Raw genomic sequence first — 22644 nt, forward strand, 5'->3', positions numbered from 1 at the left:
GTGACAAAAAGAAACACCAACAACTTTTTTTATTCGACTTGATTTGTGATTGTCGGCGCACGTGGGTCCCTCTGCGGCTGAGCGGCTGTTTTCTTGAGGATTTGGATGCAGAGTTTTTCACACAATCTGGTGTTTGAATCTCTTTTGTCTGCCGCCAGATTAAAACACACACACACACACACACTCTCTCTCTCTCTCTCTCCCAGTACTGTATTTGCTTTCTGAGCTCCTTGTGTTGAGTGGGCGAGTAGCTGTGACTGTCACTGTCAGATTAGCCCATTTTAAAAAGACATATGTTTATTGCAGCATGTGTGTGTGTGTTAGTGTGCGCGCATGTGTGTCCTGCATACTATTTTCAGATTGTGATGCATGCTGCATTATTCATGTTAAACCAAGCAAAGAGAGAGAGATACAGTCTTGTGTCATATAATACCACTGCCACAGGCCCCTGGTTGATTATCACAAACACACACACACATACACAAATACTTAAGACTCCCACACACACGTACACAAACAATCGCTGGCACACTTACCCAAACATACTGTTACATATCGGTGGACACATACAAAATTCACTCCCACACCGACATACAATACACACACGCGTGTAAGCAGACACACACACAATGCACTAAATCGCATTAGGCAAATGAGAAGGAGGCACTGCGGAGCCAGAAAGACGACGTGTTCGAGCGCTGTTCCTGTGACAGATCCTGGCATAAATCATGTTTAGTTGTTTAATGTGCAAATCTTTCCATTCAAAGCACAAGTTGGCTGTTAACAAGTTTGTTCACACGCTCGCTGTATGGATTTTTCACAACGCGGGGAGGTGCAAAATGTGTGGCAGGAAAACACACGCGGGTTCGCCGTGAGAAAGAGCGTGGGATAGATGTGGATGCGAAATGCCACGGGCGTCATTACAGGGCTCATATTTCATAATCATCCATCTATCCGTCAGCCCTGTTCTGGCTAATGATGAAAACGCCAACACACACACACACCTAGAGAGAGAGAGAGAGAAAGATACAAGTATTGTCTCTCGTCGATGTGTGAAGCTTTTTGCAAGGACACAAACATGAGCCGTGCAAAGAGAGGGAACACTGTCGCATGCATGCACATGAGCACTCTTAAGGATGCTCAATTAAGCCCACACATGTACTAGAAAACACTGATACAAAGAGATGTTCTACACACACACACACACACACACACACAAACGTACGCTGCAGTGAATGAAGTGGCTGTTGACAGATTTCAGCAGTAATTGATACCCGTGTTTGGCAGCCATTTTTATTTGGCTCAACCACAAGCCAGGAATGATCTAAGCTGCGCAGCACAAACACACACACACACACACACACACACACACACAACACACACTTTTTCTTACAAGCATCACTTGACACATCTTGACACATCTCTTCCCTCTCTCACTCACACACACACACACACATCAGAATACCAGAGTTAAAATGACACTTTAGGCTTCCAAAGGTGGCACTGCTGCCATTATTGAAAAACTCCACCGAGACTGACTACATTTTAATTGGTTGTCATCATTGAACTTTATCTCGCCCGGCGATGATGAGTGAGGGGATGGGTGGAATTCGGCATTCACAGAAATGTTCACACAGACACAAAAGAGGAGCGAAACCAACAGAGACTTAGACGTCGGATCTTACCTTAAACAGGCGCAAGATGTTGGCCACCATGATGGACACTGAGCTGGCCGCGGCTCCAATCACCCCTACGATTTTATCCGGCTTGGTGAAGATCGGGGGGTCTCCGTTAGCGCAGCGGACGTCGGAGCCATCCCTCTCTATCAACGCCTGCACAAAAGTCAGGGACTGCTCCAGAGCATATGTGTCCCTGGAGCAGGTATCCAAGATCCGGGCCCCCAGTGTGATGTTGGGCAGCAGATCCGGGTCCTTGTTGATCAGGTCGATGGCGAACATCATGGCCTCCAAACGATGGATGCCTTTTTCCTTTTTCAGCTCCCCACAAGGCGTGCCACGATCTCCCCGCGAGTGCACGGGAAATAATCCGCCGAGGATGATGTCCCCGTCCAGTCGGATGGAATGGGCGTACTCAGGCGCCGCCTGAGGGTCTGTTGGGATCCGCTGAGGGGAGGTGACCGGAAGGAGCCAAGTGTAGGAAATAGCCATGAGCAGGAAGACAACAGAGGGAGACTGAGGGTAGGAAGTCGGGTTCCACTGTGGTTCCATGATGAATGAATGATTACCAAACAATAGCCAAGGTGATCTTAAAGAGGGCTTTCAGGCGGGTATTCCAAAAGTGAGGATGTGCTTTTTTGGGAATATTAAAAAGTAGCGACTATTGGTCAAAAAGGGAGGGGTAAAGGACCCCAAGGGTGGAGCTAGCCGAGCCCCATGAGGGAATCATATTCCAGAAGAGGCGGGCGTGATGAAGAGAGCGGCGGCTTAGAAACGCGGCAGCGGTGTAATCGACTTTGCGAGTTGTTCCTGTAATCCACGAGTCACATCTTCAGTGGAGCCTGTTGAAGAAAGACAAGAGAAGGAGAGGATGTCTAAGCACCGGTGTGATGTGAACATCAAGCTGCTGCAGGGGACGTACGGTCCACCTGACAAACACGTGTAAACCGCTCACGGATGAGGCAAAAGTGCAGCCAGGCATGGTAAAAACAAGTCACAAACACACGCATGCTTATTCGCCTGCACGCACTCACATGGGTATGGTTTTTTCCAGCAGACTTGTCAAAATTTGCACTGCCGTTCTATAATTGAAAAACCCAAAGTCTGTCAGTTTGTAATCACCTCTACACACACACACACACACACACACACACACACACACTCATCTCTTGACATATAGATGAGTGGAACAGCTGTTAAAATGACAGCAGAGGACCTCGGTGAGCTCCTCGGGCTATTCGCACCAAGGCGCAGACTACCTGCTGCAGTGGTGGAGATGAGGAGGAGCGAGAGAGGGAGGTGATCGCGGGGAGGTTGGGGAGACGAGGACAGAAGAGAGGGGAGAGGAGACAAGGGAGGAGAGACGGAAAGAGGAGACAGTGCGAGAGAAACGGAGAGACGGCGGTGAAAAGACGGAGAGAGCAAGTGCCCCGGAGCAAGTGTGTTGCATCATTCAAACACCTGCTGTTTCTACTGCAGCTAAATGAACACATTACATCCACACACACACACACACACACACACAACAGGTAGATTTAATGTTGAATGTTGTGTCTTTACGTATTAAATGTTGATATGGCGTGTCTGCTTTCACCCACTGCAGGGAGGTTGCATCCCTGGCAGTAATAAAGTCATGCTCGACCCACTGAGCTGCACATTAAGTAGCCGTATACTTAACAAGTGCTATAATTTGGTTTCGGCCAGAACTAAGAATTGGTTGTGACAAGCCGGTTGGTTGTATGTTGGATATAAATGCATTAGTTGAGGCCCTGCCTTCTAATTTGCCTCCCTGGATCCACAGTCCCTGGTTCCCTGGTTGTTGTTTTTCCTTTACGGTTTTCCTGAAATCTAGTTAAGAAGCAGAGCGCTGGCAAGGGTTATATCGCTCCGAGCTCTTAATAAAGACGTGACGCCCTTAAACCACATTTATCGGACACTTATTTTATTACGTCATATCTACACATTCAGGCCATCACTCTGAAACAAGACACATTATTATAGATGCCCTGCTTACCTAAATACACACGAGCTTTGCTATTGAGGTGGCCTTTTTTTTCCCCACACAACTTAGCCTACTAATTATCTTTGTAGTTCATTCCATTGCTTATCCTCCCTTAGAGAATCAACTAGTCAAAGATTTTAAACATCAAGGTGTGGATTATATGTATATTATATGTGTATATATGTATATTCAAAGTGGCAATATCAACCAAAATGCAAAGTGGGAAACCGTTCCAGGGCCCTAGACCCAAAGACTCCAGGTTCACCTTATGGAAATGAGTTTGTGGCAATGTCATCGATTGCAAATGTATATTTGTTAACACTGTATGCATCATTAAGCACATTATAAATTAAAATGATGGCACCCTTAATGCAGCACCTGCATTGTTTCTTGATTGTTGCTTGTGGACAGAAACATTTTGGCCCCCTAGTGGGTCGATCCAGCCCTGCTTATGTCATTTATATCATTTATGTCGTTTCTGCTGGCTTGGGAATCTTTAGGAACTTTAACTTTTGGAAGTATTCAGCAGACCAGGCCCTAATTTAACCCACAAGGACCCCTGACAGGTTTTCGAGCTCGGCTCTCATCACAGCGTGAGCCACTCTCTCAATGAATCCATTTATAATTCGATTCTGTCTCACTTAATTCATCGGTTTCTCTCCACTCTAAATAGAATTAGGTCAAAGCCACTCATACAAGCCCTGGCTATGATTAAAAACCCTGTTTTATTTAGGTTAGCCGCAGCAATATTGTTTATTCAACACTTTTTCCTTGGATTCGGGCCCCAGTTGGCTCAGGAACAGAAAGGGTCTAAATGAGATCTGGGTACCCTGTTATTGAGTTAGTAAATACAATTAAATAATTCATATCTACATCTAATTAAAGTCTAATAGGATCCACAATTAGCAGAAATTGGATCATCCTGAACAAGGAGCCAAGTGCATAAGACTTGACCCAATGGACATCTTTAACACAGCGGGGAGCGCGTTCACGATTTTAAAACAGTTACAATAATTCAAGCTGTAAGTACATGCACATGTCCCAAGAGGGGCACCAAAAAAAAAAAAACAGATCGGGGCGATGTGTGAACGTTTGGTGACTGAACTGAGGCCCAGAGGTTATTAAAAGTTTCATGTCTCATTTACACTCATTTCCATGGAGGGTGAGAAGCAATAACATCAACTCGATATTCATGTCTCACCAACTACACACCTGATCTTATGCTATTCTTAACAGCCTGATCTCGCCTCTTTAACTCGACGCTCCCACAGGAGTCCTTGTGCTCATGATGCTTCGCTAAGTCACATTTCCTCCCGCGTGGCCGCCTAAACATTCTGAAAGAGGAGGTTTCCTGCGTCATGATGGTTGATGGCTCAAAGGTGAAGAGGGTTAAACCTCAAGAGGCTGCAGCTGGCAGCATCAGTCTTTTTAATTTGCACCTGCGGCTAGCTGTCTAGGTGAGAGTTGCCCACTCCTTGTTCTACTCTATTTTTTTCAGGTTTCATTCCTTTCACTCCTCTCCACACCTGGCCTGATTGCCTTTCCTCCTTTTCTCCCCTCTTCCTCCCTCCACCTCGCCCAGATTCTTTATTCCTCCTTCCACTTCCCTCTTCCCCTCTTCTGCCACCGTGTCCTCCTCTCTCTCTCTCTCTCACATCGCCTTCTGCAGGCCTCCTCATTTCTCTGGGGAGCAGTGCTGCTCTTTTCAGAAAGTGATAGCTTTCCTGCTGCCCTGACATCTCCCCATCCTTTCTCTTCTCTGCGCTCTCTCCACTCCCACTGGGTGTTTTTCTTTTTTTCTCAGAGTCTCCCGTTCAACAATTGCGGTCTGTTTCTCTCCGTCACCTCATTCATACCTCACTTTTTTTTTTATCCCTCTCTTTACCTGTTTCCTTTCTCTCAACCGTCTCTCACACTTTCCGGCTGCATTCCTTCTACGGTTTTGCCAAAGAGGCACTCAGGTGGTGATCATCCCTTTTCTCCCACACACACCTCTGTGGATTCACCCCACCGTCCCCAATTCAGTGTGTTACAGGCTTACCCAGACTGCAATAAATAAATAAATCAAGTGAAATGCATGCTATCTGTGAGTAAAAGCAGTCACACTGTTTCTATGCCACATTTTGATGGTTTCCATGTAGGAATAAACGCATTGAAAAACCCCCAGCTTGCATTGCTAAGAGACAAGAGAGATGGCACACGCTTCATTTTCAAATAAACACACGCCTCTGACGTGATGAAGTCATATGTCTGGAGATAAAACACAGCCCACAGGTTTCAAAAATAAGATCAAAGTCTATGGGTGTATGCTCATTATGCAGCCCTATAGGCTTCTCTCTGTACAGCACTGGTGGTATTCTGATTGCACCCTAATTAAGACAGTGCCATCCACAGTGAAAGCAGAGGAACACCAATGCAAGAGCAAATTATGGAGCTCATTTCATGTCTTAAAGCTCTGTATCCACGCAATATGGAGTTACTAAGTGACACATACCTTTACATGCCTTTCCATGTGCTACTCACCTAACCCACTATTTCTCAGAGTCCATGTGAAATGAAAATGATGAGTAGGAATCCAATAAGAAATAGGCGGCAGGATAAATTGAGGTGATAAATAAGACAGACTGCCTCAAAATCCATCAGTATCAGTAAGAGAGAAAACACCCACAGGAGGAAAAAAAAAAAAGAGGCAACAGCATTTAGTCAGAATAGAGAAGGGAGGGAGGGGAAAAAAGATGATAGCATATGAGATACCTCAGAAAATCTCATTCATCCGACAGTGTGAGAAGGGTGAGAAGATCCGTCTCCAGCCTCCTCCGCGGACTCCTCGGGGTCCCCTGTCCGCCTCAGGCAACTTCCTTGCGGAGCTCAGCAGTTTTTTCCCCCGAGCTCCCCAAATATCAGTCCTCCTGGAGCGAGCCCCAACAAAGACAATAAGACCATCCGCAAGGCGAGAAGGGGAATGAAGAAAAGAGAGAGAAAAATATATCTATACACAGCAGGTAGCAGATATTTCAATCAAAAAAAAAAAAGTGCTCCGTCTTGACCAGAAGAGCCGGGAATAAAAATGATTAAACCCCCCGCACTTGTTTAAGGTGACAATGGAGGGAGGCTGCCTGTAATGAAGTCAATACCCAAGAATGAGGCTCGGATAGAGAGAGAGAGGGAGAGAGAGGGAGAGAGAGAGAGAGAGAGAGAGAGAGAGAGAGAGCAGAGGAATTCATCATGCACGCACTCTGTCACTCATGATCAATAATGTTGGTAAATCCCACCTGATTTTTATCCATAGTCCTCTCCAAGCTTTACGCACTTTGCGCAAAAAAAAACCTCCCCTTCCACTCGTGCCTCTCCACGGACGCGCGCTCACACTCCTCTCCGGCTCGGTGCTGAAAGGGACAGCGCACGACTCCACAGTCACTCACACACACACACACACAGTCACACACACACACACACACACACACACACACACACACTCTCTCTCTCTCTCTCTCTCTACATGTAACATATGTGTATTCAGGCATCGAGTCTGCTCAATCCGCCTGCACCAAATCATGCTCCAATTGCACCACTGTCGTTCAGCAATAGTCCACCCATTCTATCAAGTTTATTACTAATCAATCAGATCGATAGTTTCCACAGTAGAGGGCTTTGGTTACTTGAACACATTAATAAGTCATCAAAATATGCTCACACAGGCGTTACGCCACACTCTTAATTGCCCGAACTTCCAATCCATTTTTATTTTTTTTTACTGCGCCCATTGATTCGCCCTCTTGTAAAAAAAAAAACCCATAGCGCCGCGGCTCTTTGTGGTGAATGGAATTAAATAAATGAACCGCGTCCCATCTGCTGTGTAATAACAATTTGATAAGCTGTGTGCAGCGAGAAAACCCAGGCAATCGAAACAGACCCGGGTGTTCTCTGATGTGACAATGTGGAAGATGCGCGCAACATGTCCAATTTTGTGGGTTTTTTGTTTTTTTTAAACCTGTGGTGGTGGAGGGGACGCGGTGCGGTGGCGCCACCTTGTGGCAAATGTTGGGTAATTGCAGGAGGGGGAAAATAAGAGCAGGTGGGGTGGGGTCCTATGAGGATCCGATGAAGATCCTATGAAGAAAAGATGCAACAATACGACAGTTTGAGACAAGGAATACATACATTACCTACACCCTCTACTTAAAGTCCGTGTAGAGTAAGAATAAATGTGTTCCGAGTTTGTCAGATCAAAGATGAAAGTGTTATTAACCACCCAGACAAATTTGAATGATTAAACACATCTACAAGTTTATGAAATTAGGTGTCAAAATCGTGTAAAAATGAGCAGTGTTCTCAGGTTCAGGACTGTGGGGGGTCCTGGCTTCAGTGCACTCGCGGGAGCAGTCAAGCAGCAAATTTAAAGTGACTGAAATGTGTCAGATGAGCTCAGACACTTTGAAACACTCTGAGCAAGATGAATGAATCTCTAGCTCTCTGCTGGGGGAGTGCAGTGGTATGCTCAGGGTGGCTTCAGCGTGTCATCGAGCCACCCTTTAGGACCGCCCACAAAATCCTGGACTCAGCAACTATTCTCTAACATGTTTAATGTATTTTGAAAGAAATCTCAGAATTGGCTTTACATGGACTTTAACGCCAATATAAGATTGAAAACATAATTATAGTACTATTGTTACTCGCCCTCAGCAATGTAAGTTAGTCTTTCGAGAACAATACAATCAGAAAGCTACTAGCTGTTGTTGCTACTTTACAAATTAAGATTTGACAGAACATAACATACAAACTGATTATATATAATGTACCAGTAATAATGATACAATGATCTGATATATAGTTGCATAACAGTCACAAGGGACATCAAAACATGTTCAGTAATTTATTATTGCACTTCTACAAAGCTGTTGAACTTTGGTGTGACACATTAGAAAAGCAATGGCTATAATCGAGGCAGCAGCGGCATCCTTCATTTTTGTCAGACGCTGCCAGCCTAAATGGTAAATGTCCATGTCTTTTAAAACATCACACATCCCAAACAAAGATAGTAAACAAGATCTTTCAGGGTTTTTTCCCCATGTCCCCAATACAAAAAACATCAAAATAACCATCATGACAACATTCTTTAATCCTCAGTAAAGAAAAAAATCAAATGTGTGGTTTTCTGAGCTCACGGTTCACTCACACTACCAAAGGATATCCTAAACTGAAACTAAAACTAAACTTTCACCACATGAGTCATTATGCTCTGAAACAGTCTCATATCGACGTCACTGGCATAGATCCTCGCGTCGCTCTTAGAGACGTCAAGAGAAATAACGTATTGCTGCACAGGAGTTAACGTGAGAAGTGAGAAGTAGAAAATGCAAATATCTAAAGAAGCAATTCCCGAGAAGGCAAATGAAATCTTCTCCCTGCAAATGGAGTAAACAAACATGATTGATGGAAGTATCTGATGACTCATATCTGGGGACAAAAAAAAAAAGGAAAGCCACACAAAACTCCCGCGTGAGGTTTGAAGCAGTACATTTTTATTTATTAAGTGGTTGGTTTTAACATCCTCGTCACATTTGAAATGCTTCTCTAATTCTTTTTCAGGGTTCTCTAGGAGGTGAGCTTAACATATTACAACTGATGATGAAAAATAATGACAAGCTTAAAAAAAAAAGAAAAAAAAAAGTCCTAAGAGTCTCTTGAGGTTTGATTACTGTTCTCTTCTTGTCACAATCCAACAAAAACCTCCTTCAAAAAGGAATGAGATGCAAAAAAAAAAAGGACAACTAATCGTGGAACAACACAAACTTGCCTCAGTATTAAACAGTGACAGTAGTAACTAGTTAGACATGTTTGAAGCATATGGTCAACCAACAGTTAAGTACAAGTCAATAACTATTGTGACTATTATAACTATTATTTATACCATCCGTGTAGGATGAATCCATATATACATGTTTTCAAGACCTTGTAGCAGTAGCGCTTTCAGTTATAAAAATAAAGTTTGGTCTTTCCTCCTTTTTCTGGTTTTGTTCCATTTCATGGCTTTCTGTTTGAACATTAAGACATATCTACATTTGGTCTTTCCTCAATCCTTCCCTCACAGCTCATGTGCCAGTGTTTCAAAGACTACCTCTGGGTAATGTTGCTGCCGTTAAAACTAACGCAGCCCCCCTTTAAGTTTGAGTACATGAAAGCACATTTTGAATGGAACAGATGCAGCATTTAATCCCAGAAAAAAATGGAGATTAAAAAGTAAAATTCACAGAGTTCTTATTTGAATGAACTTTTGCTGTTTTTTTTAGCGGAACAAAAAGTTTAATGTAAACTTTTAAACTCGCAGGACTGAGCTGTTCATCTTACCAGGATGCGTTTTCATGTTTACAGCTCCCACATTTCGGCCTGTTAGAATCAGGATTAGCATCACAAACCGTAGCTCCCCAAACAGCAGGTGTCAAATTGAAAAACCTGTGACACCTGCTGTTTAGGCACTATACCTGCTTTGCAATAAATCACAGAGTGCTGGGATGCTGCACTATAGTCAGTCTGTGTTTGAGGACTGATTTCTGAAGAATGAAAGCAATAAGTGGGATGTGCAGTTCAGTAACACGGTTTCTGAACGGACATTTATCGCTACGGTCAACTTTTGCGCAGTGACGGTGAACGGTCAACGATATTTCAACGAGCATAGAAAATAAAGTCTTCCAGTTAATGGTTTGTAATATCTTAAGCAATATGGCTGTTACTGTAACACCAAAAGCTTCAAAACAATGCATTCAAACACACTTTAGTACTTCATAACACCTGTAGTCGTATCTTTCCTGCTCACTGTGAACTGGATTCTCACACATTAACAAAATAATGGTGTTAATTTGACAGGCTTGCCTGTGGCAGTACACATTAGAGTTAACAGACGCAGCTGTTGTATTGTAAAAGAATCCAAATTTGGTAAAAATGAACAAGGAAAGTAGGTGTGATTTAATATCTGTTATTCGTCATAATTAGTGACATTTAATGGATTGTTTGTGTTATCTTGTGAGTGTATCTGTTACACTTTTAACTCGCTCAGGTCACAGACTGATGTCTTATTGGTTTTAAGACATCACAGTAGTGCTGGGGTTATAAGCTGGCTGATGTAGAGGTAAAACAGGGTTATAGTCAAAGTAAAGGAAATACCCTTCACATGTATTTTTCACACGCAGTCCAACAAAAGCACAAAACAAAACTAACAGAGGAAATTGATTAGAGGAGGTTTTTAAAATAAGCGTGCACACACTCTCAAGGAAAAAACTGCAAAATATACTTTGGGTTTTCCTTTACTTTGACCACACGTGTAATTATTCATCCTCTATTATACTATATAATTATAATCCAGCTGCTGGTCGGTCACTGCAAATCAGACTCTGGCTAACTTACGTGAAGAATAATACAACTGGATTTCCGTTTGCTTCTCTCAGTTTCACATGAGAAGACTGATGTCATGTCTCAGTCGCAGGGTTCTCTGCAGATTCTCTCTGTTAGGTACCAGGACACAAGTGCTCCAGGTGCAAATGTAGGAAGGGGAAAGTAAAATTCAACACCCTCGACTCGCTCTGTACGGCGTGAACATATAGAAAAGTTGCTGATTTAAATGTTGATGATGATTTGAAAATGGTAACAGCCAAGGACCCCACTGTGTGGGGACGGCAAGGGTTAAATCAGCTTCTGCTTTCAAAAAAAAAAAAAAAAAATCAACAGTTTGTTTCCAGTCTAGTTTCTGTGGAGGCCACAATCCAGTTTACGCCCTCCCTCCGTCTTTACAAACACACACACACACACACACACACACACACACTCTCTCTCTCTCTCACTCACACTTCCATAGTTGACCTTCGACCTTTTGCTAAAGGCGGTTCACCGAGAACAAAGCGGTACACATCAGTCACCTGTATATGGATCTGTATCTACATACAGTCGTGATGAATCTCATATTCACCACGGTCTCTCCCTCCGTTGATAGCAGCGCCACCGTCCAGCAAGCTGGCTGGCTTCATAATGAAACTATACAACACAAATAATGTCAGGTTCCAACAATATATTTGGTTCTAAAGCAAAAGGTGGAAATCCTTTCACTCCTCTATCGTGCTTCACTTTGTTTGCTTCCTTCATCTCCGATCTGCGCTCCTTTCCATTCGTCCACTATTTCTCAGATTCAAAGTTTTGATTCGCTTCTTCACTGTAAGCGGCTCACTCGTCCGATATCCCCGGCAGACTGTGAACAGAGAGCGAGGGAGAGAGACGTGAGGAAAGAATACAGGAATACAGAGAGTAAAGGGAAGAATCAAGAAAAAGGAGGAATGATATAGGCAAAACGCAGGAAAAAAAAAGAGCAGGAGTTAGACAAAGAGGAAGCTTTCTAATGAGGAAGAAGAAACGGGGAAATAAACGAGAGACAATGTAGGAAACAGCTGGCGAACGCGCTGAGCGGTCAATTAAAGGCTGCAGAATGATTGTGGTTTCTCATCTTTACCCTGGGGAAAGGTCTTCTGCACAAACATAAAGCAAACACCTCGCTCACCACAAAGGAAAAGCAAACTAACACACACACACACAAATACACACACAGCAGCATCTCTTTGTGGTTTCTGAATACTGCTGCAGCAGAGACATGAGAAGGGAGGAAGAAGACAGGAAGAAATGAGATGCCATGCAGGCGGCGACGAAGGCGAACCCTGTGTTACTCTTACAGTGTGTGTGTGTTTCACCAGGCCAGGGATTTGGAGCGGGTGCTGACTCCTTTCCGCCTGCTGGCCGCCGCCGTCGCTGCGTTGCGATGACTTCGCTTATGGGACTCCAGGTACAGCTGACAACACAATTTAAAGAAACGATTATTTACTCTGCATTTTACTGCAATGAATCCAGATTGTATACGGAGACTAGTGAGGTGAGTATGACATGGTGTTTAACTGCTAGTTTAATACAATGACGGGCAGACTGCTGATACGACAGGATGTCATTAGGAAATCTATCTTCATACATGTGCTGCAATAAATCATATTGATTAGTGATTAATCTAAAGATTATTTTCTCCATTAATCTTCTCATTTTTCGGCCTTTACAACATCAGAAAAAAGTGAAATTTCCTTTAAATGTTTTACATTCAGTCACGTAGCTAAGGCTTTTATGCAGAAAAGGAGAAATAATCAAGGTACAGTGCGACAAGGACGGAGCGCAACAGTGAGGATGCCTGTATGAAGGCATTCAAGTAAGAGTGCGCAGAGCTGGAGACAGTTTAGATCTGAATTTAATGCAGGCTGCCGCAGGTTGCCAGTGGAGCTCGATGAGCAGCGGGGAACATGTGCCCTTTTGGGTTCTACAACTGTCAGACATTAAATTAAAATGTAATATATAATCAATAAATCCTCACATTTGTTAATTTGAGTTTTTGTTCCCAAGATGACTTTTAAACTGTTTCGATGGTCAAAATAGCTGCTGACTGACAGTAGGAGCCATTTGTGTGTATGTTTTAATTCGACCACTAGGGGGAGGTTTTATTTTGTGTCACTAGTTGCAGATCCACCAGGCGTATATCTATCGATCATTTTAGGTTTGTTTTGAGTCAGTAGGTGGAGGGATGTCAGATTCTTACATGCAAGAAATACAACCAAAAACCAAAACAATCATCAGATGTAAGTACCAGTATTCATGTGCATCAACGTCAGTTCACACAAACGCACTCATCTAAACTGAAAGCAAGACACCAAAAGCTCTTCATCGATGGTCTTTGTGAGGGTGCACTGATACAGTGGCTCACTTGGAGAAGTCTACAGAGTGTTTCCTTTAAGAGTACTTTAAAATCCAATACCTTCTTGGCAAAGGCCCGTCCGCACTGGTCGCAGGCGTGGAGGGAGAAATTCTTGGTCACTCTGACTTCAGTGGAGGACGACCCTGTACCGCTGCCCTCCGTCTGGGGGTCGTGCCGCCGGGTGTGTGGTGTTTGGTTGCTGGGTGAGGAGGAGGAGGTGGTGGTGGTGGTGGTGGAGGAGGAGTTGCGTTGGTGTGTGTGTTTTTCACTGCGGCGGGTCAGTGGGGGGCTGATGGGCCGGTGCTGGTGGGTCTGCTGCCTCTCCTGCTTTCGGGTGACGGGAGGGGATGGCGTGAACGCTGGCGATGAGGCGTCCTGCTGCTTCCGGGTGATGGGGGCAGGAGGTGGGGCGGAGGAAGAGGAGGAGGAGGAGGAGGAGGAAGAGGAGGTGGAGGAGGCTGAAGTGGCGACTGGGGGAGCTGTGGAGCACTCTTGCTTGCGAGTGACGGGCGGTGAAGGGGAGGAGGAGGACGACGAAAAAGCGTGGCGCCCGTTCACTTCCTCTTTGACGTTGCTGCTGGTCCTCTTGGTCGGGTTGGTGCTGTTGAGGACAGCCTCGGCTAGCCTCTTCACCGCCCGGCTCTCCAGTTTGGGCATGATCTTGGCGAGGTATGCGGATGACTTCTTGTGAACCACAGTCACGTGGCGCAGGACGTCGCGCTTGCGGCGCGACTCGTAGCGACAGAGGGGGCAGCGGTAGAACTTGATGAAGATGTCGTTGCCGTCGGTGTGCAGCTCGATGTGCTTCGTCAGGTTCTGACGCGAGCTGAACTGCCGCTTGCAGAGTTTGCAGAAAAGCTGCTTAAAATCAAAACCCACCGACAGTTTGGTCATTTTGGCCGGCGCGCCAACATTGCACGTGTTGCTCCCACGTGAGGACGATGAAGACAGCGGCGATGTCATCTTCGGGCTCGACGGCGGCTCCTCCTCCTTCACCTTTGGGGCGTTGTGTGGCACAGGGACGCCTTTAGCTGTCCCGGTGCTGTCACTAGGAGACGGGGCTGGACTGCTGTCAATTTCCTCCTCTTCGTCTTCATCTGAAGGTTCTACCGCTTCCTCTTTCACTCGTATATTGTTGCTTGAGCCCAAGTTCGTGCTGCTACTGTTACTGGGAGTGGGTGCTGGAGTAGGTGGGGTCGGCGTGGCAGCAGGCCTGTTGCTTTTGATGCTATATATTTTATGCACAATACGCATATGTCTCTTCAACATGAGCTGAAACAAACAGATCAAAAACATGATTATTACGCTATTCTGACAAAAAAATTTAAGATACCACCCACCAAGAACCACTTGATGTTGCCAGTAGGGCTCCAAACTGACCTGAGAGCTGTAGTTCCTCTTGCAGAGCGTGCAGCGACACGAGGCCGGGTTCGCCTGTGGAGAGGCTGGGAGCGGACTCTGAGGTTTGGGCTGGTTTTGGTTTGAAGGCGTCGTTTTAGAGTTCGTGTGGGTGGTCTTGGAGGTCTGGCCACGTGTCGGAGAGGAGTTGTTGCTCTTCCTGGGCGGTGTGACCTCCAGAGAGAAGGGCTGGCCGGGCCGCGAGGCGATGCTGGGTGTGATGGTGTCCCTGCGCAGGCCGCGGTGCACCTCGTCGAAATGACGGCGTACGTTGGCTTTAGTGGCAAAGGTTTTGAGGCACACTGGGCAGGATTTTCCAGTAGGGGTGCTGAGAGTCCTTGGGCGACCTTCAGCAACAACATTAATTATTATTTCGTATGTTTCACAGCAAAAAAGTAAAAAAATAAAATGACTTCTGTAACAAACAAAACACAAACACTACACATAGGTTTTTTAAACTGGCAGAAATAAACACTTCTATGATAGCAATGACTACTTTATAAATGACCAAATTCAATCTTTGTTTGTTTTTTTTCATTATACTTGGTATGAACTCTTACCTTTCACCATAGAGAGCAGACTTGTGGGAACTGTGCGTGTCTCTGTGAACTTCCGGAGCTCTTCCAGCTTTGTCTGGTGCATTTTGCGGCAGTGACGCCTGATGCTGCGGCGTGAGTTAAAGTCCTGACCGCACAGACAACAGGAGATCGTCACATCCTCGACCTGGACGGGAGAGAGAGAACAAAGAAGAGGGGGACTGAGTATCATAAACAATGTGGAAGTTTGAATCATTTTATCATTTAGCATGTGAAAATGCAACACGTCTGAGCAGTGACAGGAATTTCTTAAATCAGTTTGATGATGTACATGCACTGATTTTCGTTGGATACTCACTCTGAGCACCCCCACTTTACTGTCAGTTGTGCTTCCTGACGTGTCCAGTCACCTACCCCACTAGTGGACCCTTCGTCTTCGTGCTGTGGCTGCTCGTCTTTCGCCACCTCCTCGGCCTCCCATCTCTTCTGTCCCTGATTGGGTCCCGGGCTGCTGTGGCTCTCTGGCCCGCCTGGCTGGCTTGGCTGGGTGTTGTCCACACCCTCCATTGCTTCTCCTTCCCATGCTACGGGACTCTCTCTGGCGCTGTGAGGGATGTAGAGACAAACAGTTAGGGACAAAGGAAGGCTGGGAGAAGCATAAAATCTCACTCTCATGACAAATATGTAGTCTGAATGACTAGATTTTTACACGTTTACAAGTTCCAGGCAGCAAACCACCTACCTGGGTGTGTGCGATGGATATCTAGCCAGCTCCTCCTCGGTGGTGAGGTACTGGAACACGGCTTTGGTAGTGGTCTGAATGGGCTCAAGTCGGACAACGTAGTCTGGCCGATCGACTTTGGGATATATGGCATCCAGTAAATCTTTCATGGCTACGCTCTGTCTGTCGTCACCCGACGAGCCTAGAGCAGAAAAATGCAAAATATTTATGAAATCATTCAAAATTAGCATTAAAGTAACTTTGAAAATAGGTCAGAAATAAATAACTGAAATAGTTCCAATACAGCTAAATAGAGCGTTGTATTTATTTTGTAAAACATCCTGCTGCTTCTGAGCGACAGGGGCAGAGAGGAGCATGAGGATGGGCAGGAAGAGGAGGTGAAGGAGGCCGAGTCGAGCTGTGGCGCACTCTTGCTTGCAGGTGACGGGGCTGCAGAGAAATTCAATATTTCTAAACATGCAGACTCTGCACAGCTCACTTTTCATAAAGAATCTTGAATTACACACAGAGTGCTTTGTTCTTGTTGTTTTCATAAAACCCTGTTGAACAATTTGAAAGACTGAGTCGTGGTGCTAACAGTGTAGCATATGATGCAGCTAATGATGGCAACGTAGCTACTGTTTTCTTGCTGGGTTGTGGACATGGAAAATTGAACGATTTTATATGATGGAAAGTTGATCAAACAGTGTGTGCACATTTGTCATCAGAAGCTGTTTTGTCCTGGTAGTTAGCAAAATGCAAATATAAAAGCATAAAAGCATGTGCGTCCTCACAAATAGTATTTTGAGACACTGAAAAGACAACATCATCTCACAGCCTCCCCGTCCCTTCAATTTTCTTTTGTGTTACTGAACAAATTTAAAATGCCCACAAACAAGTCAAAACGGAAAAACACTTAATGCGGTTAGAATGTGGATGAGTTTGTCCATTCATGTGCTGAAAAGATGAGCGTCTAGGGCTGTAAAGCACTTTTGGTTTGGCACATACTATTTATCCGCACAGAGCTTTCCTTTGTGTTGAATAAAATGCGTGTGCCTCTCTAAAGCTAAAAAATGTGGATATTACTCTTTAAAATGAGCAAGTTTCTTCCAAAGAATTATTACGGTGGGAGACAAAAACAAGATAGAGAAGGAGAGGAATTGAATCTTAGACCACAAATCATGACTGGAGAGTGTATAGGTCCACTGTCAGAGTGTTTCAAAGAAAAACATTTTGTTTATCCAGTAACCACGCATTAATGCAGAGAGTCTCAATGGTGAAAAACGGACAACAATTAAGTCATTTATCAAAATAACAATACGAAACTCTGGTAATGGAGTCTTGAGTGAGAAAAATTAATCCACTGGTGGTGGGAACAACTTCATTAAGACCACAAACGGATGAAAAGAAGAGTGTGATGAAACAAAGTTCTTTCTTACAACAGTGATCATTACGGTGGATAAAACGGAGAAAAATATAATTGACCGTTTGTGTTGAGAGTGATTTCTCTTTCAGGAGGAGATGAGACGAGTTGGGTGACGGAGAAATTACTTCAAGAGTCTACTAGCCCTCATCCTTTCCCTGAGTCTTCTAAGCGGCAGAGAATAGAGAGACATGGATACACAGTGTGACTAATAAGAAGCAGATAAAACACAACTGCTGCAGGATCAAAGTCAATTTCCTTTCTGATTTGAGAGAGGAGAAGCTGCACTTTGAGTAGGAGAAGCGACTGATGGATTGAAAATGTTACGATGTGCATGTGAGTTTATGCAAAATGTGTGCATAAAAGAATGAAATGAAGACTGTGTGCAGACAGAGGCGATAAGAAGAGAATAATGAGCAGGAGACAGATGGTGTGAAAGTGAGAGGAAACCTTGTGAAAAGTAAAACTGAGGAAACGTCTCAGGAGGTGTTGTGGTAATCAATGATTGTGTGCTTAGGTTTGTGTGTTAATTTAACTACGTGTGTGTGAGCGCTTAGTTCGGGTCAGTTTGATCCCGGCCTTGTTTGGGAAGTTTTCAAATGCTTGTCTTTAGCATGCACAAAAGGTCTGGCCGTTGTTCCTGGAGTTTGTTTTCCAACCTTTATGGGCATTTTTTAAAATCTTTTATGTTATTTTGTGCTTTGACTTTGTGAGTGCGGCCAAGTTTATGAGTATGTAAGTATTCTACACGTGTTTATGCGTGTGTGTCTGCATGCTAATGTGTCGTGTCACTAACCGTCGGGTTCGGGCAGCCGGGATAGGCAGTAGTATTCTTTATGTGTGATGAGGTTGGGCAGGCCTCTGAACAGACTGCGGCACAGTTTACACTCAAAGATCGTGTCCACCTCCCGCAGCAGCATGTGCTTCAGCTGGCTGGTGCCTGCAAGCCGAGGAAAATCAGTGAGGATTACTACCACACACATAACACACATACAGAATAGTGTAAAATATCAACAAACCCCTCATCATGGTCGAGTTAGGGTACATTCAGACAGGATCCAGCACTGTTCTTTCATTCGAGTGGAGGGTAGTGTGTTTGTGGACAACAGGCTGTGTAAATCACGTGCACTGACAATGATAAAATGGAAAGACTGTTTAATTTGAATGCTTATAAGTCGGCTACCTTTGTTTATAAAGCTGGTAAAATCATCAGGGTGGTTTATGGTGTTGAGTATTATTTGTAATGTGTGTCGTTACCCTGGTTTCTGGTCTTCATATTATTTATGTGTGACACATTAATAAAAAATGAATGAATGAACACTAAAACAGACAAAGATGCTGATAAATTCAGTCTGTATAAAAGGCCTGTCATCCCAATAAAGAGCTCATTGACCTTTTAAAGGACTCACATGATGATAGCCTTGTGCTGAGTGCTACTTTTGTATCAATGTTGTCATCACCTGTACTTTTAGTGTCATTGTTGCCTGCATGATGACTCATATGCCCAATTTAAAATGCAATTTGTCCATATGGAGTTATTATTTAGTGCTTTGTTGGATATCTGACTCATACGTGTACACAAAAAGACAAACTCTTCTGTCTAAGTAGCAGCATGTGTTGCACACTGATGGACATTTTTACTCACACGTGCAGAAACACACAGGCTGCACACTGGCACGGTGACTCACACAGATGTCCGTACCTGCACAACTTGTTGTCACACACGCAAACACTCATTGTTGTGTCACATGCCACTTCCCTTTATCCTCTTCCAGAATAGCGTGCCCTTGCCCGCCTATTGCTCTTTTTCCACTGGCTCGGTAAAAATGCAACCGTGATGTGCTGTAGCGTGATCGCACAGCTCAACAGCAGAGGATAACCACGCTGACCTGCAATGTTATGATCCTGCCCGGGAGCAGTGGCGACCAGAGGCGGTCTCAACCACTGAAGGAGGTTTTGGTCGTCGCGTTTAACTCGACGCGGCTGCCTCAAATGTGTGTGGTCATGTTGGCAACGAGTGAAAACTTTGCTTTGCATACTTCGATAAGGAAACAGAGCCGGTAGTCTGCTGCCGTGTTAATGCAAAGCAACCATTTCCTGCTACTGGAAAGCTTTCATTGTGAATCCGCTTGAGGAAGTGCTTCAGTGATGGACGGCTGGCAACAACATTAATTGGTCTACATCAAATACATTCTTCTTCTTGGCAGTTCAGTCTTACTGAACACTGGGATAAAAACAAAGCGGACACAAATGAGCGGTGTCGTTTGGAACACTTCACTCCATCATAAACAATAATAATAAAGTCGACAAAGCGAGCAGGATAATGAGGCACAAACCTGAACGGAAGCATTCGATGATCTGCTGAATCCCAGACTTGGAGGTCTGCAGAGGCTGCTGGAGCAGAGGAGGGTCTCCGGGCTCCACGCAGACACCTAGAGAGCGAGAGAAGGGTGGCGTTTTATCAAAGCGAGCATATAATTACACAAGAGTGTGACAGCCTTTGAGTAATGCGCCACTGCCTGGGAATTCTGAGGACCTGCTGAGACAAAGCATATTGCAGTGTGGTTTAAGGGTACACACAATCACAGTCAGACAATGAGGTCTGTATGGGACAGTGATTCGCTCTGACCTCATTACCACCCTGCGCACACACATACACTAAAGGATGACTATGAGAAAGCAGGTCATCTGTCTTTTCCTTCCAATTTCAGTGTATCATTACATATATCCGTCATTCCTGAGCTTTATCAAAAGATGTGATGAGAAAGAAAGCGTGCAGACGTTAAAAGATGATCGGAAAACACTGCGTGCTAATTAAATCTCTCGGTGACGTGTGTTCGGAGTGAGACTGTTGGCAAACATGCAGTGGAGGGGGAGGCAGAGGCGCGCTGATGACAAAATTTTGCGCTTAGCCCGACACTGTTCAGAGCCAGCGCAGCATCTGATACTTCAGCTTGGGTGTCACACCGTGCCACTTTATCAGCCGAAGCAGGAACGTGACCAGGAGGAAGTGTATTGATGTGTACTGGAAAATGTTTTGCTTTTTTTTTGTTTGACCTCAATCGCCAGGGAGTGCAGGGTCAGCTGGAGAACAGCAGTGCTTGTTTTGTTTGAATTTACTGACCTGCTTTTACACCATCTTTACTTTATTGCTTTTAAACTGTTACTGCAGGAACACTTCTGGCTGCTTGTAAGCTGAGTCGATCCAGGAAACTTAAACACCAGGGAATGTAAGATCTCTCCCCACGAAAAGCTACAGGTATGGAGAGCGTAGCCTCACAGAGACGCGACTGAATAAATTCATTTCAGGCTCGCTGGGAACTCTGGACAGCTTTAAACTTGTGAGAGCGGACAGCTGGAGACAGGAGAGCAGGGAGAGAGAGGGGGAAGCGTCCGTAGACCACAGGCTGGAGTCAGAACGGGTCGCTGCAGCAGGGTGCCCCCAGTTATGTGGAATTTCTTATCCACCCTGTACATTGTGAGCCACTGTGACATGTAAAGTCTGTTTTATCTTATCTATTATTACTGCACACATGCCAGTCAATATGAGCACCATGCAAATGTCTGAAGTTAAAATATAGATTCTTATCTGTGTGGTGTACTTTCTAAACAAAACAGGTTATCTTCCACCAAAATTTTTTAGCAATCTTGACTAAAACACTGCAGAGAGTAGACACAGTAAAATCTTACTACACAACACAAAAAGTACAAACGCACCTATTTCTGCCAGAAAAAACAAATCTGCCTTCAGGGTGTTATTTTTAATTATTGATCTCAAACAATTTTCCTTTGTATAAAACATTAAATATAAAGTAGCAGGAGTGGGCCTTTGGTTCCTGCATTATTGATGCAAGCTGACTGTGGCTCCATGACACTCATTGGGCTGCTGAGATGGATTGCGGGGAGGTTAAAGTGCCTTCATTCCACCTGCTTTCATTCAACAGCTTCATTTCTCCATCAATAATATCTAATAACTTTTCACAGAGATGAGTACACAAACGGAGAGGACACAAAAGCAGACCAATTACACTCACAGACATCAGTGCAGACCCTGTAATCACCTCAAACTCCTAAGTCTAATTTCTCACACCATTTTTGCTGCAAAAAAAAGAGCATTTTGTAACAGCGATGACTGGAGACAAAGCTCCAAATAAAATATTCCAAGTGTTTCCAGCTGTGACAGATGTCCACGCTTTTGAAGCGTGCACTTCAATTACAGCCCGCAAACTGCCATCTATGTTCAGCCAAAATGCAGTACTGTCACTCAGAGGACAATGCTGTGTTTTGGTAATTCAACGCAACATATATATTTTGAATGGTTGTTTTTACTTCTGTTCAGATAACAAGGCTACCATAGCAGAGGCCTGGCATGTTTAAGGCCTCACTGGCCTCATAACTTGCTTGAATGCACGCAAACACAAGCACAGAAGCCCATACTACTGGGTTTAGTAGTGAGACAAGGCAATGTGTGTGTGAAGGGTGTGTGTCGGTGAATGAGAGACAGACACAAGCAGAAAGAGGCAAACAGAAAGACAGAAAGAGCGCTGGAAACGTGAATGACAACTGTGTGAGCCGCTTTGACAGAGAGAGAGGCGGAGATTATGTATTAATGTGTGGCAGAATGTGCTTCCCTCATCCCCCCACCCCCCACACCTCTCTCAGGCAAACCGCTATAATCCCAGCGGGGCAGGTCAGCGACCCTCCGACCTCCAACCCCCTCCTCTGCAAGGAGGGGGGTCAAAGATCAACCAATGAGAAACGTCAGTCGAGGTAAACAGCTTCCCTTTACTGCGAGCAGTGAAACCGCTTCTATAGCAGCGGTTAGAAATAAACTCACAGTAGCAGGATTTACATCTGAATCATAACATCATCGTTTTTGTAAAGGAAAGTGTTGAAGAAGGTGGAAAGCTCAGGTGGAAAAGCAGGGAGGATCGTGGGAAGCCAAGGCGGAAGGAAGGTGGGAAAAGAAAACTTCATTTTATAATCCAATATCAAAGAGTTTCTGTGGATGAAGTGGCTACCTTGTACAGCAATATATTCATTCATTCATTCATTCATTCATTCATACGATATATTTCTTATGCTGCCCAGGCTTTTATTTTTTCCATTTACCATAAAC

At 44.5% G+C, this 22644-nt stretch overlaps 2 protein-coding genes across 11 annotated transcripts in view; both read right to left on the bottom strand.

Annotated features, from left to right (window-relative positions):
- The window catches only part of grm8a (glutamate receptor, metabotropic 8a), a 225283-nt gene extending 218195 nt beyond the window's left edge, over nt 1-7088 (bottom strand). For 3 of the 6 annotated variants that reach the window (XM_027291888.1, XM_027291892.1, XM_027291893.1), the window contains exons 1-3: nt 6951-7088; nt 6433-6587; nt 1686-2518 (exon numbers count right to left, since the gene is read on the bottom strand). In XM_027291888.1, the coding sequence (XP_027147689.1) occupies nt 1686-2228 (543 nt within the window). In that variant the 5' untranslated portion in view covers nt 2229-2518; nt 6433-6587; nt 6951-7088. Of the gene's footprint in view, nt 1-1685; nt 2519-6201; nt 6321-6432; nt 6898-6950 lie in introns of those variants that run through there. The other 3 variants (XM_027291890.1, XM_027291889.1, XM_027291891.1) reach the window with 3 other exon arrangements.
- A 2090-nt stretch (nt 7089-9178) lies between these two features.
- The window catches only part of LOC104933990 (zinc finger protein 800), a 29526-nt gene continuing 16060 nt past the window's right edge, over nt 9179-22644 (bottom strand). For all 5 annotated transcript variants that reach the window (XM_010749549.3, XM_027291887.1, XM_010749563.3 and 2 more), the window contains exons 4-12: nt 19862-19957; nt 18322-18465; nt 16124-16304; nt 15796-15985; nt 15406-15568; nt 14828-15192; nt 13508-14719; nt 12390-12505; nt 9179-11914 (exon numbers count right to left, since the gene is read on the bottom strand). In XM_010749549.3, coding sequence (XP_010747851.3) covers nt 12404-12505; nt 13508-14719; nt 14828-15192; nt 15406-15568; nt 15796-15985; nt 16124-16304; nt 18322-18465; nt 19862-19957 — 2453 coding nt within the window. In that variant the 3' untranslated portion in view covers nt 9179-11914; nt 12390-12403. The remainder of the gene's footprint in view (nt 11915-12389; nt 12506-13507; nt 14720-14827; nt 15193-15405; nt 15569-15795; nt 15986-16123; nt 16305-18321; nt 18466-19861; nt 19958-22644) is intronic.

This window comes from Larimichthys crocea, chromosome XX (assembly GCF_000972845.2).
Source record: "Larimichthys crocea isolate SSNF chromosome XX, L_crocea_2.0, whole genome shotgun sequence".
NCBI lineage: Eukaryota > Metazoa > Chordata > Actinopteri > Sciaenidae > Larimichthys > Larimichthys crocea.